Below are 16,726 nucleotides of genomic sequence, written 5' to 3' on the forward strand. Positions count from 1 at the left end.
TTGTATCAAAGTGACTCTGAACACCTCACTGCACCACCCAAACACATCATATACAAGTATTCCCTTTGTAGAACTGTAGTATTTATTAGAAGCGTTAGTAGCATATTTTTCTTCTACTGTATATATATATATATATATACACACAATGCCCCATCAATAATGGGATGTTGTGATGGGATATACAGTGGGGCAAAAAAGTATTTAGTCAGCCACCAATTGTGCAAGTTCTCCCACTTAAAAAGATGAGAGAGGCCTGTAATTTTCATCATAGGTACACTTCAACTATGAAAGCATTTCAAGGTCCTGGAGTGGCCTAGCCAGTCTCCAGATCTCAACCCCATAGAAAATCTTGGGAGGGAGTTGAAAGTCTGTGTTGCCCAGCAACAGCCCCAAAACATCACTGCTCTAGAGGAGATCTGCATGGAGGAATGGGCCAAAATACCAGCAACAGTGTGTGAAAACCTTGTGAAGACTTACAGAAAACGTTTGACCTCTGTCATTGCCAACAAAGGGTATATAACAAAGTATTGAGATAAACTTTTGTTATTGACCAAATACTTATTTTCCACCATAATTTAGCAAATCAATTCATAAAAAATCCTACAATGTGATTTTCTGGATTTTTTTTCTCATTTTGTCTGTCATAGTTGAAGTGTACCGATGATGAAAATTTCAGGCCTCTCTAATCTTTTTAAGTGGGAGAACTTGCACAATTGGTGGCTGACTAAATACTTTTTTGCCCTACTGTAGATGGGCTATGTACAGGTGCAGTGATCTGTGAGCTGCTCTGACAGCTGGTGCTTAAAGCTAGTCAGGGAGATATGAGTCTCCAGCTTCAGAGATTTTTGCAGTTCGTTCTAGTCATTGGCAGCAGAGAACTGGAAGGAAAGACGACCAAAGGAGGAATTGGCTTTGGAGGTGACCAGTGAGATATACCTGCTGGAGCGCGTGCTACGAGTGGGTGCTGCTATGGTGACCAGTGAGCTGAGATAAGGCGGGGCTTTACCTAGCAGAGAATTGTAGATGACCTGGAGCCAGTGGGTTTTGCAACGAGTATGAAGCGAGGGCCAACCAACTAGAGCAATCAGGTTGCAATGGTGGGTAGTATATGGGGCTTTGGCGACAAAACGGATGGCACTGTGATAGACTGCATCCAGTTTGTTGAGTAGAGTGTTGGAGGCTATTTTATAGATGACATCACCGAAGTCGAGGATCGGTAGGATGGTCAGTTTTACGAGGGTATGTTTGGCAGCATGAGTGAAGGAGGCTTTGTTGTGATATTGGAAGCCGATTCTAGATTTAATTTTGGATTGGAGATGCTTAATGTGAGTCTGGAAGGAGAGTTTACAGTCTAACCAGACACCTAGGTATTTGTAGTTGTCCACGTATTCTAAGTCAGAGCCGTCCAGAGTAGTGATGCTGGACAGGCGAGCAGGTGCGGGCAGTGATCGGTTGAATAGCATGCATTTAGTTTTCCCTGCCTGCAAGAGCAGTTTGAGGCCATGGAAGGAGAGTTGTATGGCATTGAAGCTGGTCTGGAGGTTAGTTAACACAGTGTCCAAAGAGGGGCCAGAAGTATACAGAATGGTGTCGTCTGCGTAGAGGTGTACCAGAGAATCACCAGCAGCAAGAGCAACATCATTGATGTATACAGAGACGAGAGTCGACCTGAGGATTGAACCCTGTAGCACCCCCATAGAGACAGCCAGAGGTCCGGACAGCAAGCCCTCCGATTTGACACACTGAACTCTATCAGAGAAGTAGTTGGTAAACCAGGCGAGGCAATCATTTGAGAAACCAAGGCTGTCAAGTCTGCCAATAACAATGTGGTGATTGACAAGAGTCGAGAGCCTTGGCCAGGTCGATGAATATGGCTGCACAGTAATGTCTCTTATCGATGGCGGTTATGATGTCGCTTAGGACCTTGAGCGTTGCTGAACAGCGTGGCTGAGGTGCACCCATGACCCGCTCTGAAACCAGATTGCATAGCGGAGAAGGTACGGTGGGATTCGAAATGGTCGGAAATCTGTTTGTTAACTTGGCTTTCGAAGACCTTAGAAAGACAGGGTAGGATAGATATAGGTCTGTAGCAGTTTGGGTCTAGAGTGTCCTATGATATGTAGATAATAACTAGATAGGTATAAACAATATGATAGCAGCTCCACCCAGTCCTATGATATGTAGATAATAACTGGCTATGTATAAACAATATGGTAGCAGCTCCACCTTGCCCTCTGATAGTGGGATTGTTTTTGCATATTGCCTTTACCTATCAAATCCTTTCTATACTGAACAAAAATAGACGTTTCGGTCCCATGTTCCATGAGCAGAAATAAAAGATTGCAGAAATGTTCCATACGCACAAAAAGCTTCTTTCTCACAAATTTGGTGAATAGATTTGTTCACATCCCTGTTAGTGAGCATTTTTTCATTTGCTAAGTTAATCCATCCACCTGACAGGTGGGCCTATCGAGAACCTGATTAAACAAGACACAGGTGCACCTTGTGCTGGGGACAATAAAAGGCCACTCTAAAATGTACAGTTTTGTCAGACAACATAATTCCACAGATGGCTCAAGTTTTAAAAGAATGTGCAATTGGCATGCTGACTGCAGGGATGTCCACCCGACCTGTTGCCAGATAATTTAATTTAAATTTCTCTACCATAAGAGAGAAATAAGAGTGGATAGGGCTAGGGGTTGTTTCTAGATGGGGGATAGGGCTAGGGGTTGTTTCTGGACAGGGGATGGGGGATAGGGCAAGGGGTTGTTTCTGGACAGGGAATGGGGGATGGGGGATAGGGCTAGGGGTTGTTTCTGGATGGGGGATGGGGGTTGTTTCTGGACAGGGGATGGGGGATGGGGGATAGGGCTAGGGGTTGTTTCTGGACGGGAGATGGGGGATAGGGGTTGTTTCTGAACAGGGGATGTGGGATAGGGGTTGTTTCTGGACGGGAGATGGGGGATAGGGGTTGTTTCTGGACAGGGGATGGGGGATAGGGCTAGGGGTTGTTTCTGAACGAGGGGATGGGGGATAGGGCTAGGGTTTGTGTTTGGACGGAGTATAGGGCTAGGGGCCGTTTCTGAACAGGGGATGGGGGATAGGGCTAGGGTTTGTTTCTGGAGAGGGGATGGGGGACAGGGGTTGTTTCTGGACAGGGGATGGGGGATAGGGGTTGATTCTGGACAGGGGATGGGGGATAGGGCTAGGGGTTGTGTCTGGACAAGGTATAGGGCTAGGGGTTGTTTCTGAACAGGGGATGAGGGATAGGGCTAGGGGTTGTTTCTGGACAGGGGATGGGGGATAGGGCTAGGGATTGTTTCTGGACAGGGGATAGGGGTTGTTTCTGGATGGGGAATAGGGCTAGGGGTTGTTTCTGGACAGGGGATGAGGGATAGGGCTAGGGGTTGTTTCTGGACAGGGGATGGGGGATAGGGGTTGTTTCTGGAGAGGGGACAGGGGATAGGGCTAGGGGTTGTTTCTGGACAGGGGATGGGGGATAGGGCTAGGGGTTGTTTCTGGACAGGGGATGGGGGATAGGGGTTGTTTCTGGACAGGGGATTGGGGATAGGGGTTGTTTCTGGACAGGGGATCGGGGATAGGGCTAGGGGTCGTTTCTGGACGGGAGATGGGGGATAGGGGTTGTTTCTGAACAGGGGATGGGGGATAGGGGTTGTTTCTGGACGGGAGATGGGGGATAGGGGTTGTTTCTGGACAGGGGATGGGGGATATGACTAGGGGTTGTTTCTGGTCGAGGGGATGGGGGATAGGGCTAGGGGTTGTTTCTGGATGAGGGGATGGGGGATAGGGCTAGGGTTTGTGTTTGGACAGGGTATAGGGCTAGGGGTCGTTTCTGAACAGGGGATGGTGGATAGGGCTAGGGTTTGTTTCTGGAGAGGGGATGGGGGATAGGGGTTGTTTCTGGACAGGGGATGGGGCATAGGGGTTGATTCTGGACAGGGGATGGGGGATAGGGCTAGGGGTTGTTTCTGAACAGGGGATGAGGGATAGGGCTAGGGGTTGTTTCTGGACAGGGTATGGGGGATAGGGGTTGTTTCTGGACAGGGGATGGGGGATAGGGGTTGTTTCTGGACAGGGTATGTGGGATAGGGCTAGGGGTTGTTTCTGGACAGGGAATGGGGATAGGGGTTGTTTCTGGACAGGGGATGTGGGATAGGGCTAGGGGTTGTTTCTGGACAGGGGATGGGGGATAGGGGTTGTTTCTGGAGAGGGGACAGGGGATAGGGCTAGGGGTTGTTTCTGGACAGGGGATGGGGGCTAGGGGTTGTTTCTGGACAGGGGATGGGGGCTAGGGGTTGTTTCTGGACAGAGGATGGGGGATAGGGCTAGGGGTTGTTTCTGGACAGGGGGTGGGGACTAGGGGTTGTTTCTGGACAGAGGATGAGGGATAGGGCTAGGGGTTCTTTCTGGACAGGGGATGGGGGCTAGGGGTTGTTTCTGGACAGGGGTTGGGGGCTAGGGGTTGTTTCTGGACAGGGGATGGGGAATAGGGGTTGTTTCTGGACAGGGGATGGGGGCTAGGGCTGGGGATAGGGGTTGTTTCTGGACAGGGGGTGGGGGCTAGGGGTTGTTTCTGGACAGAGGATGAGGGATAGGGCTAGGGGTTGTTTCTGGACAGGGGATGGGGGCTAGGGGTTGTTTCTGGACAGGGGTTGGGGGCTAGGGGTTGTTTCTGGACAGGGGATGGGGGATAGGGGTTGTTTCTGGACAGGGGATGGGGGCTAGGGGTTGTTTCTGGACAGGGGATGGGGGCTAGGGGGTGTTTCTGGACAGGGGATGGGGGATAGGGCTAGGGGTTGTTTCTGGACAGGGTATGGGGGATAGGGCTAGGGGTTGTTTCGGGACAGGGGATAGGGGATAGGGCTAGGGGTTGTTTCTGGACAGGGGATGTGGGATAGGGCTATGGATTGTTTCGGGACAGGGGATAGGGCTAGGGGTTGTTTCGGGACAGGGAGGGTGGGATAGGGCTAGGGATTGTTTTGGGACAGGGGATAGGGCTAGGGATTGTTTCGGGACAGGGATTAGGGCTAGGGGTTGTTTCTGAACAGGGGATGAGGGATAGGGCTAGGGGTTGTTTCTGGACAGGATATGGGGGATAGGGCTAGGGATTGTTTCTGGACAGGGGATGGGGGATAGGGCTAGGGATTGTTTCTGGACAGGGGATGTGGGATAGGGCTAGGGGGTGTTTCTGGACAGGGGATGGGGGATAGGGGTTGTTTCTGGACAGGGGATGAGGGATAGGGCTAGGGATTGTTTCTGGACAGGGGATGGGGATAGGGCTAGGGATTGTTTCTGGACAGGGGATGGGGGATAGGGGTTGTTTCTGGACAGGGGATGTGGGATAGGGCTAGGGGTTGTTTCTGGACAGGGGATGGGGGATAGGGGTTGTTTCGGGACAGGGGATGGGGATAGGGCTAGGGGTTGTTTCTGGACAGGGGATGAGGGATTGGGGTTGTTTCTGGACAGGGGATGGGGGATAGGGCAAGGGGTTGTTTCTGGACAGGGGATGGGGGATAGGGGTTGTTTCGGGACAGGGGATGGGGATAGGGCTAGGGGTTGTTTCTGGACAGGGGATGAGGGATTGGGGTTGTTTCTGGACAGGGGATGGGGGATAGGGCAAGGGGTTGTTTCTGGACAGGGGATGAGGGATAGGGCTAGGGGTTATTTCTGGACTGGGGATGTGGGATAGGGGTTGTTTCTGGACAGGGGATGTGGGATAGGGCTAGGGGTTGTTTCTGGACAGGGGGTGGGGGCTAGGGGTTGTTTCTGGACAGGGGATGGGGGATAGGGCTTGGGGTTGTTTCTGGACAGGGGATGGGGGATAGGGCTAGGGATTGTTTCTGGACAGGGGATGGGGGATAGGGCTAGGGATTGTTTCTGGACAGGGGATGGGGGATATGGGTTGTTTCTGGACAGGGGATGTGGGATAGGGGTTGTTTCTGGAGAGGGGACAGGGGATGGGGGATAGGGGTTGTTTCTGGACAGGGGATGGGGGCTAGGGGGTTGTTTCTGGACAGGGGATGGGGGCTAGGGGGTGGTTTCTGGACAGGGGATGGGGGATAGGGACTGTTTCTGGAGAGGGGATGGGGGCTAGGGGGTGGTTTCTGGACAGGGGATGGGGGCTAGGGGGTGGTTTCTGGACAGGGCATGGGGGATAGGGGTTGTTTCTGGACAGGGGATGGGGGCTAGGGGGTGGTTTCTGGACAGGGGATGGGGGCTAGGGGGTTGTTTCCGGACAGGGGATGGGGGCTAGGGGGTGGTTTCTGGACAGGGGATGGGGATAGGGGTTGTTTCTGGACAGGGGATAGGGGATAGGTGTTGTTTCTGGACAGGGGATGGGGGATAGGGGTTGTTTCTGGACAGGGGATGGGGGCTAGGGGTTGTTTCTGGACAGGGGATGGGGGATAGGGCTAGGGGTTGTGTCTGGAGAGGGGACAGGGGATGGGGGCTAGGGGGTTGTTTCTGGACAGGGGATGGGGGCTAGGGGGTTGTTTCTGGACAGGGGATGGGGGCTAGGGGGTTGTTTCTGGACAGGGGATGGGGGCTAGGGGGTTGTTTCTGGACAGGGGATGGGGGCTAGGGGGTTGTTTCTGGACAGGGGATGGGGGCTAGGGGGTTGTTTCTGGACAGGGGATGGGGGCTAGTGGGTTGTTTCTGGACAGGGGGCCCACCCTATTATTTTCACCAATCAAGGGGATCAGTGGTCATGGAGAAGAAGAAGAGGACAGGAAATCATGTAAGACTACTTGGACGTAGGAAAAGTGTTGCACTGCTGTTTTCCATTGCGCTATTTTCCAGGACATTTATGCAGAGGCATAGTCTAACGAGGAGATAACTTTTAATAGCAGTTATTAAACAGAGCAATTCAGACAGTCATTTCACCTTCAGCCCCCTGATTGAAGATGTATTATTCTCTATGACATCAATCCTGCGGTCAACTACTTGATTAGTGGATGTGCCTGAGTGCGTAAGAGAACCCTCTTCCTATTGACAATCGACCAAATGTGACCTTTGAAATGAATTAATTTCCGGGGTAACTTATTAACATTAATGCTGAAATTCATGCATTCGTTTTAACGACATTGTCCCTGCCACATCTATCATAATTTCAAAAGCAGCCGAGTGTGACAAAGAGCTGGCTCTGCAAGGCGTGGATCTGCAGTAACCGACCCAGCTGTTGTCGTCAAACTCGTTCATATTATGATGGACTGGGCTTCAGGCCTTCTGGCTTCCTCTCCACACCTACACTGAACAAAAAAATATAAATGCAACATGTAAAGTATTGGTCTCATGTTTCATGAGCTGAAATAAAAGAAACCAGACATGTTCCATACGCACAAAAAGCTTATTTCATCCTCAAATGTTTTGCACAAATGTGTTTCCATCGCTGTTAGTAAGCATTTCTCCTTTGCCAAGATAATCCATCCACCTGACAGGTGTGGCATATCAAGAAGCTGATTAAACAGCATGATCATTACACAGGTGCACCTTGTGCCGGGGCACAATAAAATGTTATATTTCAATCGACAGATTTCCTTATATGAACTGTAACTCAGTAAAATCTTTGAAATTGTTGCCTGTTGTATTTATATTTTTTGGTTCAGTATATCCCTGCTGCATCATACCATCCAGAGGTGGGTTCAAATACTATTTGAAATCTTTCAAATAGTTAGAGAATTTGCTCTAGCCTGTCTGTAGTGAGTGGGGTTTAGGGACAATTCTATTGGTTCCCATTGTGCCAGGAAATGTCAATCAAGCACAAAAAAGTATTATTTTGGATACTATTTGAACCCAGGTCTGCCAGAAATAATACACACATAGGCAGCTGTATCCTCGACATGACACCTGACATCAACACGCAGAGGCTCGCCTCAATTCTGAGCCCTAAAACCGCAATGGAACAAACATGGCATGAAAGATACTGTTGAGAAAATGGGGAGAAAACGCTCTTGAGATGTATGATGCCTAACATCATGACAATACGTATACATTACACCAAGATCCTCTGCATGTGTCGGTCCCTGAGGTTTTACCAACCTCGATTTGTTCTTCCAGAGCTCTAACAGACTGTTTACATCGCCTTGGTAACTCCTGAGGCAGTCGCCACATCAAGCACTCGACGCACGCCAGCTTGAACTGGCTCCATTGCATCTATCTCAAATTGTCCCCTCTAGGCATTGGTTTCGATAGTGTTTCTTCCCCCCCCCCCCTAAAAGAACCCCTAAAATAACCTATTTTATGTTAAACCTATATGTGATATTAAAGACAGGGAAGTGCCAATTGAGTTGTGTTAAACGTTCTCTTTTCACTTCCTTCCTGTCACAAGGCATGACTCATTCAACAAACTAGTTTCTAATGCCACTACAGTTGGAAGGCTGAGTGAATCCGACCTGACAGTATTGCATAAATCCGAGGCCCTCAATTTAAAGTTGCTTTGAGGGAAACGTCCACAAATCCACTCGCAGTATTAAGACTTGGCAGTAGGTAGCGCCACTTCTGAGAGGTTTATTACGGGGTGTCCTCCTTCACACTTTGCTGAGTTGCGTCAACTGCGGCTGCCGAGACGATATCTGAGGCGTCACAGAGCCACGTACTATTGGTGACAATCTTGACTTAGGTACGTAAAATTTACTTTCTTTTGCGTGAAACGTTCAGAGATTATTAGAGTTGGGTGTTTTGCGAAATTTGTATTCATTTAAATAAATATTTAGCAGAAAGAGAGGTGAAAACATTTCTGTAGGCCTAGTTGTATTGGTAAATAGTTAATGACGATTCACACAGAACTACAGAACTACTTCTCAGATTTGGGTTGTTTGCGGCCTGTGGAGAAATTGATTTATATCAAGGCAATTTGAAGTGCGTCTCTATACTGCATTCAACTACTAATCTCACCATTAATCTGTCTTCTTGAAAGTGTTCGACAACAAAAGGAAATGTTTCCCTTTGAAATCCAAGTATCAATATATTTTCCCTCGATTAACATCACAGAGGGCTAAGAAACTAGAACAGGGGAAATTATTCATATGGACGTACTTTACGAGACGATCAAACAAAGGAGACTGAACCTTTTTCAAATTAGGAGGATTTGCGCCGAACCTTCTTCAAATCTAGGAGGAGTTGAGCCTGAACCTTCTTCAAATCTAGGAGGAGTTGAGCCTGAACCTTCTTCAAATCTAGGAGGAGTTGAGCCTGAACCTTCTTCAAATCTAGGAGGAGTTGAGCCTGAACCTTCTTCAAATCTAGGAGGAGTTGAGCCTGAACCTTCTTCAAATCTAGGAGGACTTGAGACTGAACCTTTTTCAAATCTAGGAGGAGTTGAGACTGAACCTTTTTCAAATCTAGACTGAAGATTCTGCAAATCTAGGAGGAGTTGAGACTGAAGATTCTTCAAAACAACAAGGAAGAGTTGGGACTGAACATTCTTCAAATCAAAGAGGAGTTGAGACTGAACATTCTTCAAATCAACGAGGAGTTGAGACTGAACATTCTTCAAATCAACAAGGAGTTGAGACTGAACATTCTTCAAATCAACGAGGAGTTGAGACTGAACATTCTTCAAATCAATGAGGAGTTGAGACCGAACATTCTTCAAATCAATGAGGAGTTGAGACCGAACATTCTTCAAATCAATGAGGAGTTGAGACCGAACATTCTTCAAATCAATGAGGAGTTGAGACCGAACATTCTTCAAATCTAGGAGGAGTTGAGACTGAACATTCTTCAAATCAACAAGGAGGACTTGAGTTATTATGAACAGTATCTAAAGAGTAAACTGAGCTGAATTGAGTGTCTGTGTGTGAGAGTATGTATGAGTGGAGTGTGTGTGTGTGTGTGTGTGTGTGTGACTGTGAGCGAGATGGAGAGTATGTATGTATGTATGCGAGAGAAAGCGAGGGGGAGGGGAGATAGAGAGAGAGAATGTGTGTCTGTGTGGGGTTCTGTGTCTCAATCAGCTTTTGTCATTTCTGTCCTCCATTAGGGTTATCTAATACACTGAGCCACTCGTTCTGCTCCCATCATTGTCTCAGAATGATCCTCCACCAACGCTCTCGCACAAGTACGAAATGAATTCAATGTATTTCAATAATAACTGTTAGTTATATTAAAGATAGGCAGTGTATGGGTTCCCAGAGCTCACTTTTACCGCTCCAGGCATTTCTCTCCAATATTGGCTGCTGTTCAGAACAAGAGAGAGAATCACCTTGTGTTTAACAATGGAGGTGGATGGGCCATCTAAACACAAGGGAGGTATATGGGCCATCTAAACACAAGGGAGGTGGATGGGCCATCTAAACACAAGGGAGGTGGATGGGCCATTTAGACACAAGGGAAGTGGATGGGCCATTTAGACACAAGGGAGGTGGATGGGCCATTTAGACACAAGGGAGATGGATGGGCCATTTAGACACAAGGGAGATGGATGGGCCATTTAAACACAAGGGAGGTGGATGGGCCATTTAGACACAAGGGAGGTGGATGGGCCATTTAGACACAAGGGAGGTGGATGGGCCATTTAAACACAAGGGAGTGGGATGGGGCATTTAAACACAAGGGAGGTGGATGGGCCATCTAAACACAAGGGAGGTGAATGGGCCATTTAAACACAAGGGAGGTAAATGGACCATTTAAACACAAGGGAGGTGGATGGGCCATCTAAACACAAGGGAGGTGGATGGGCCATTTAGACACAAGGGAGGTGGATGGGCCATTTAGACACAAGGGAGGTGGATGGGCCATCTAAACACAAGGGAGGTGGATGGGCCATTTAGACACAAGGGAGGTGGATGGGCCATTTAGACACAAGGGAGGTGGATGGGCCATTTTGACACAAGGGAGGTGGATGGGCCATTTTGACACAAGGGAGGTGGATGGGCCATTTAGACGCAAGGGAGGTGGATGGGCCATTTAGACACAAGGGAGATGGATGGGCCATTTAAACACAAGGGAGGTGGATGGGCCATTTAGACACAAGGGAGGTGGATGGGCCATTTAAACACAAGGGAGGTGGATGGGCCATTTAGACACAAGGGAGGTGGATTGGCCATCTAAACACAAGGGAGGTGGATGGGCCATTTAAACACAAGGGAGGTGGATGGGCCATTTAAACACAAGGGAGGTGGATAAAGAGAAGACTTCTACTGATGATCAAGAAGTGGGAGAGACGGAGAGATTCTTTCCGTTATCGGAAAGGATTCGGAGCGACGCTGTGGGTCCACGGGGGGCATGGGGGAGTGAGACGAGAGGGCCCTGGGTTTATGTGTCTATCAATGCCACGTCTTTTCAGGATCATGGTTCAAGGCACATGGCAAGGGAAAAGGAAAGGGGAGACTGGTACGTCACCTTGGGTGTTTGGCGGGTCGCTAAGGACCCTGAGCTAGTAGAGACTATGTTCTCTGGTGTCTAAAAGGGGGGGGGGGGGGGGGGGGTGATGCTCTAGGCCTGGGAAAGAGCGGCTACGGGGGTGTAGAGTGTGTGATTGAGAGAAGTAGGCCAACTGGACACACAACTTCTGTCTGGTGCTGTGGAACTGAGTTAAGACAATTCAAGTGGGGTGTGGAGATGTACATGAAGAAAACACGGACAGAGATAGAGAGGTTGAGTGGGGCTGCAAAAACGAACAAACAAACAAAGCTATTTGTTGTGTATCTAGGCCATGATGAATCCTGTAAACATGTATTACGTGTAGAATAGCAAAAGAAGAGAAGTTGCAGTAGCCAAGTCTGAAACATTATTTTCTAGTATTTTAGAATATAATTATTTTCACGGTAAATGCAGCAAAAGTGTGGACTTGGTAGTGTGAGAGGGATAGTGTGCACTTGGTATTGTGAGAGAGAATTGGTAACCACAGACTCCGAGAAGGCCCGGAACGTATTTGAAGCGAGATCTCAGATCATTTTTATTTCTATCTTTTAAAATTGCAACCACCCACAGGCTCAGAAGACTCCAGCTGGCAAGCCATTCTGAAGAGAACAGATTCTACACAGACTGGGGCCATAGGGAGACAGGCAGGGAAGTGAAAGAATCCGTACTGTTGATTAAATTTAGTTGATTTAGCCGCTTAGCTTCTCCTCCAGGGTGATTTACAGTTCTACAGAAGATATTTACCTGAGTTGGCTCAGGTTGACTAAGGTAACGCTACAAGTCTTCAAGGTAGGAAGACGAACCTGCAAACCACCGGGTGTGTTTTCTTTTAATATATATTTTTTATATCATCGTTATTTATACAGGTTAGTCTCACTGAGATAAACAATCTATTTTACAAGAGATACCTGGTCCAGAAGCACACCTAACATCATCTCTTAATACAATGAGGCTCTAGGCTCTATGGTCACCTTTAGTATGAAATGCCACTTTCAGTTGGATATTCATTGTACAGTATACGTTGGAATGTAGAATGTAGAATGTAGAATGTGGAATGTAGAATGTAGAATGTGGAATGTAGAATGTAGAATGTAGAATGTAGAATGTGGAATGTAGAATGTAGAATGTGGAATGTAGAATGTGGAATGTAGAATGTGGAATGTAGAATGTAGAATGTGGAATGTAGAATGTAGAATGTAGAACTTCCTTCAACCTACCATCTATTGACCATATCAATTATACTTTTTCCACAGACAGTTTCCTTACTGAGTGTTGGACTCAATGAATGCAGACAATGAAGTATATCTGCTGGTCGAAGACATGAATAAATGTTCCATTCAATACTTTCACCATTCCAAAGACCAGTTTTCTACGGAAGGTAGAATTCTACATTCTACATTCTACATTCTACATTACACTGTAACGGGTTTATAAGTTGCTGCCAACCAAAAATAATGCAACGATACAATCTCAGAGGGCAGTTAAGGGTTAAAGTGTAAAGGTACTTACTCATAGACCTTCAGCTGGAAACATTGGTTATGCAGGAATAGAAACTCTCTCTCTGATCCGTAGTCTATGGAAAGTTTCTCCCTTAGGTCCCTTTGGGGGGGAAAACATTTGAAAGAGAAAGAAAATGACTTAAATGAAACGAGTCCCATGTATTAATTTGAGACACCTCTGAATGAATTTGAGGAACACTAATATTAATCATATGTATCTCTATACATGGGACACACAGGGTCGATTTCTAGCAGTAGCATATTGAAACCAATTTATATTATTTCTCTGTTATTTTACCAGGTAAGTTGACTGAGAACACGTTCTCATTTACAGCAACGACCTGGGGAATAGTTACAGGGGAGAGGAGGGGGATGAATGAGCCAATTGTAAACTGGGGATTATTAGGTGACCGTGATGGTTTTGAGGGCCAGATTGGAATTTAGCCAGGACACCGGGGTTAACACCCCTACTCTTACAATAAGTGCCATGGGATCGTTAATGACCTAAGAGAGTCAGGACACCCGTTTAACGTCCCACCCGAAAGACGGCACCCTACGCAGGGCAGTATCCCCAATCACTGCCCTGGGATATTTATTTTAGACCAGAGGAAAGAGTGCCTCCTACTGGCCCTCCAACACCACTTCCAGCAGCATCTGGTCTCCCATCCAGGAACTGACCAGTACAAACCCTGCTTAGCTTCAGAAGCAAGCCAGCAGTGGTATGCAGGGTGGTATGCTGCTGATTTGACCCCACAAGAGAGAGATGATGATGGTGTGCAAAGCTGTCATCAACATACAGTAAGTTAACATTATACCAAGTACAAAAGACACAGATCAAAAGACCTGGCTCTTTAAAGAAAGAAACTTCCGGAAGACACTTCGTTTAGATCAAGAACATCAGAGAGACTGGAACAAATGTGTCACTTAATGGACGTAAAAAACGATTGCAATGTTGTTAATTTCTGTCACATTTCATTTCCGATTGGCTATTCATGCAGTTTCATTAGAATGCAAAAAAAATACAAAATCTTAAAAGCATTGGCACCCTACCCACACCACAAAATCTCATTTGCTGAATTGACATGCCAGCTTCTGATAATTAAATAATAATAATAACATTTATATATATGATAATATCTAGTTGAAGTAGCCTTTGCTGTTTCTTTAAAAATACAATTTCAAACAAACTAATAAATAGGGGAAGAATAAGTCATAACCAAAATAAATCATTTTACATTTATCCATCATCTTACACCCCAAAAAAATCTTGGTCATTTGTTGCAAGTCAGTGACAAAATAGTTTAGCATTAAATTAAAAGGATATAGGGCCTCTGGTCACTTTCACCTCCCTTCTAACACCTCCAACTTAGAGGGACTGGATTGGTGCTACACGAAGACGACACACACACAGGAAGACGACACACACAGGAAGATGACACACACAGGAAGATGACACACACAGGAAGATGACACACACAGGAAGATGACACACACATGAAGATGACACACACAGGAAGATAACACACACAGGAAGATGACACACACAGGAAGATAACACACACAGGAAGATGACACACACACGAAGATGACACACACACACGAAGATGACACACACACGAAGATGACACACACACGAAGATGACACACACACGAAGATGACGTGCCCTTTCAGACCGTTTCGGTATTGCAATGTCACCAATTATCAGGCCGAAGCAGACTGGCATTCCCTCCCTAATCGAGAATACAGGAACGGAGCCCATTATCTCTCACTTTGCAAAGGCTCCATTTCCATATTTATGATACACAAATGCTAATGCATTTTGGTTGAGGCGGGTACTCTCTCTGGACTGATACGGTGGAGTGGGGTCTCCCACTAAGGTCACAAAGGCAATTGTGTACGTATGTATGTATGTATGTATGTATGTATGTGTATGTGTGTGTGTGTGTGTGTGTGTGTATGTGTGTGTGTGTGTGTGTGTGTATGTGTGTGTGTGTATGTGTGTGTGTGTGTATGTGTGTGTGTGTGTGTGTGTGTGTGTGTGTGTGTGTGTGTGTGTGTGTGTGTGTGTGTGTGTGTGTGTGTGTGTGTGTGTGTGCACACTGCCATTCAAAAGTTTAGGGTCACGTTGTTTTTGACCATTAAAAAAACATAAAATGGATCAGAAATACAGTGTAGACATTGTTAATGTTGTAAATGACTATTGTAGCTGGAAACGTCAGATTTTTTATGGAATATCTACAGAGGCCCATTATCAGCAACCATCACTCCTGTGTTCCAATGGCACGCTGTGTTAGCTAATCCAAGTTTATAATTTTTAAAAGGCTAATTGATCATTAGAAAACCCTTTTACAATTGTGATAGCACAGCTGAAAACTGTTGTTTTGATTAAAGAAGCAATAAAACTGGCCTTCTTTAGACTAGTTTAGTATCTGGAGCATCAGTATTTGTGGGTTCGATTACAGGCTCAACATGGCTAGAAACAAAGAACTTTCTTCTGAAACTCTTCAGTCTATTCTTGTTCTGAGAAATGAAGGCTATTCCATGCGAGAAATTGCCAAGAAACTGAAGATCTTGAACAACGCTGTGTACTACTCCCTTCACAGAACAGCGCAAACTGTCTCTAACCAGAATAGAAAGAGGAGTGGGAGGCCCCGGTGCACAACTGAGCAAGAGGACAAGAACGTTAGAGTGTCTAGTTTGAGAAACAGACGCCTCATAAGTCCTCAATAGCAGCTTCATTAAATAGTACCCGCAAAACACCAGTCTCAACTTCAACAGTGAAGAGGTAACTCTGGGATGCTGGCCTTCTAGGCAGAGTTGCAAAGAAAAAGACGTATCTCAGACTGGCCAATAAAAAGAAAAGATTAAGATGGGCAAAATAACACAAACACTGGACAGATGAACTCTGCCTAGAAGGCCAGCATCCCAGAGTTGCCTCCTCTCACTCCCAGTGGGTCAGAGGTTTACATACACTCAATTAGTATTTGGAAGCATTTAAATGGTTTAACTTCGGTTTCGGGTAGCCGTCCACAAGCTTCCCACAATAAGTTGGGTGAATTTTGACCCATTCCTCCTGACAGAGCTGGTGTACCTGAGTCAGGTTTGTAGGCCTCCTTGCTCGCACACACTTTTTCAGTTTTGCCCACATATTTCTATAGGATTGAGGTCAGGGCTTTGTGATGGCCACTCCAATACCTTGACTGTGTTGTCCTTAAGCCATTTTGACACAAGTTAAAGTATGCTTGGGGTCATTGTCCATTTGGAAGACCCATTTGCGACCATGATGTCTTGAGATGTTGCTTCAATATATCCACATACTTTTTCAACCTCATGATGCCATCTATTTTGCGAAGTGCACCAGTCCCTCCTGCAGCAAAGCACCCCCACAACATGATGCTGCCACCCCCGTGCTTCACGTTTGGGATGGTGTTCTTCGGCTTGGTTTTCCTTCTTCGGTTTTCCTCCAAATATAATGATGGTCATTATGGCCAAACAGTTCTATTTTTGTTTCATCAGACCAGAAGATATTTCTCCAAAAAGTACAATCTTTGTCCTCATGTGCAGTTGCAAACCGTAGTCAGGCTTTTTTATGGCTGTTTTGGAGCAGTGACTTCTTCCTTGCTGAGTGGAATTTCAGGTTATGTCAATATAGGACTCGTTTTACTGTGGATATAGATACTTTTGTACCTGTTTCCTCCAGCATCTTCACAAGGTCCTTTGCTGTTGTTCTGGGATTGATTTGCACTTTTCGCACCAAGGTATGTTTATCTCTAGGAGACAGAACGCGTCTCCTTCCTGAGCAGAATGATAGCTGCGTGGTCCCATGATGTTTATACTTGCGTAC

At 46.5% G+C, this 16,726-nt stretch overlaps 1 protein-coding gene across 5 annotated transcripts in view; it reads right to left on the reverse strand.

Moving 5' to 3' along the window:
- Positions 1 to 16,726, reverse strand: part of LOC109897150 (glucosidase 2 subunit beta) — a 293,964-nt gene that overhangs the window by 95,640 nt on the left and 181,598 nt on the right. For 2 of the 5 annotated variants that reach the window (XM_031832599.1, XM_031832598.1), the window contains exon 11: positions 12,892 to 12,981. The exons of 1 other annotated variant lie outside the window; for it this stretch is intronic. In XM_031832599.1, the coding sequence (XP_031688459.1) occupies positions 12,892 to 12,981 (90 nt within the window). Of the gene's footprint in view, positions 1 to 6,842; positions 7,269 to 12,891; positions 12,982 to 16,726 lie in introns of those variants that run through there. 2 more of the 5 variants (XM_031832602.1, XM_031832601.1) reach the window with 2 other exon arrangements.

The sequence above is a fragment of the Oncorhynchus kisutch genome, linkage group LG9, assembly GCF_002021735.2.
Source record: "Oncorhynchus kisutch isolate 150728-3 linkage group LG9, Okis_V2, whole genome shotgun sequence".
NCBI classification, from domain to species: domain Eukaryota; kingdom Metazoa; phylum Chordata; class Actinopteri; order Salmoniformes; family Salmonidae; genus Oncorhynchus; species Oncorhynchus kisutch.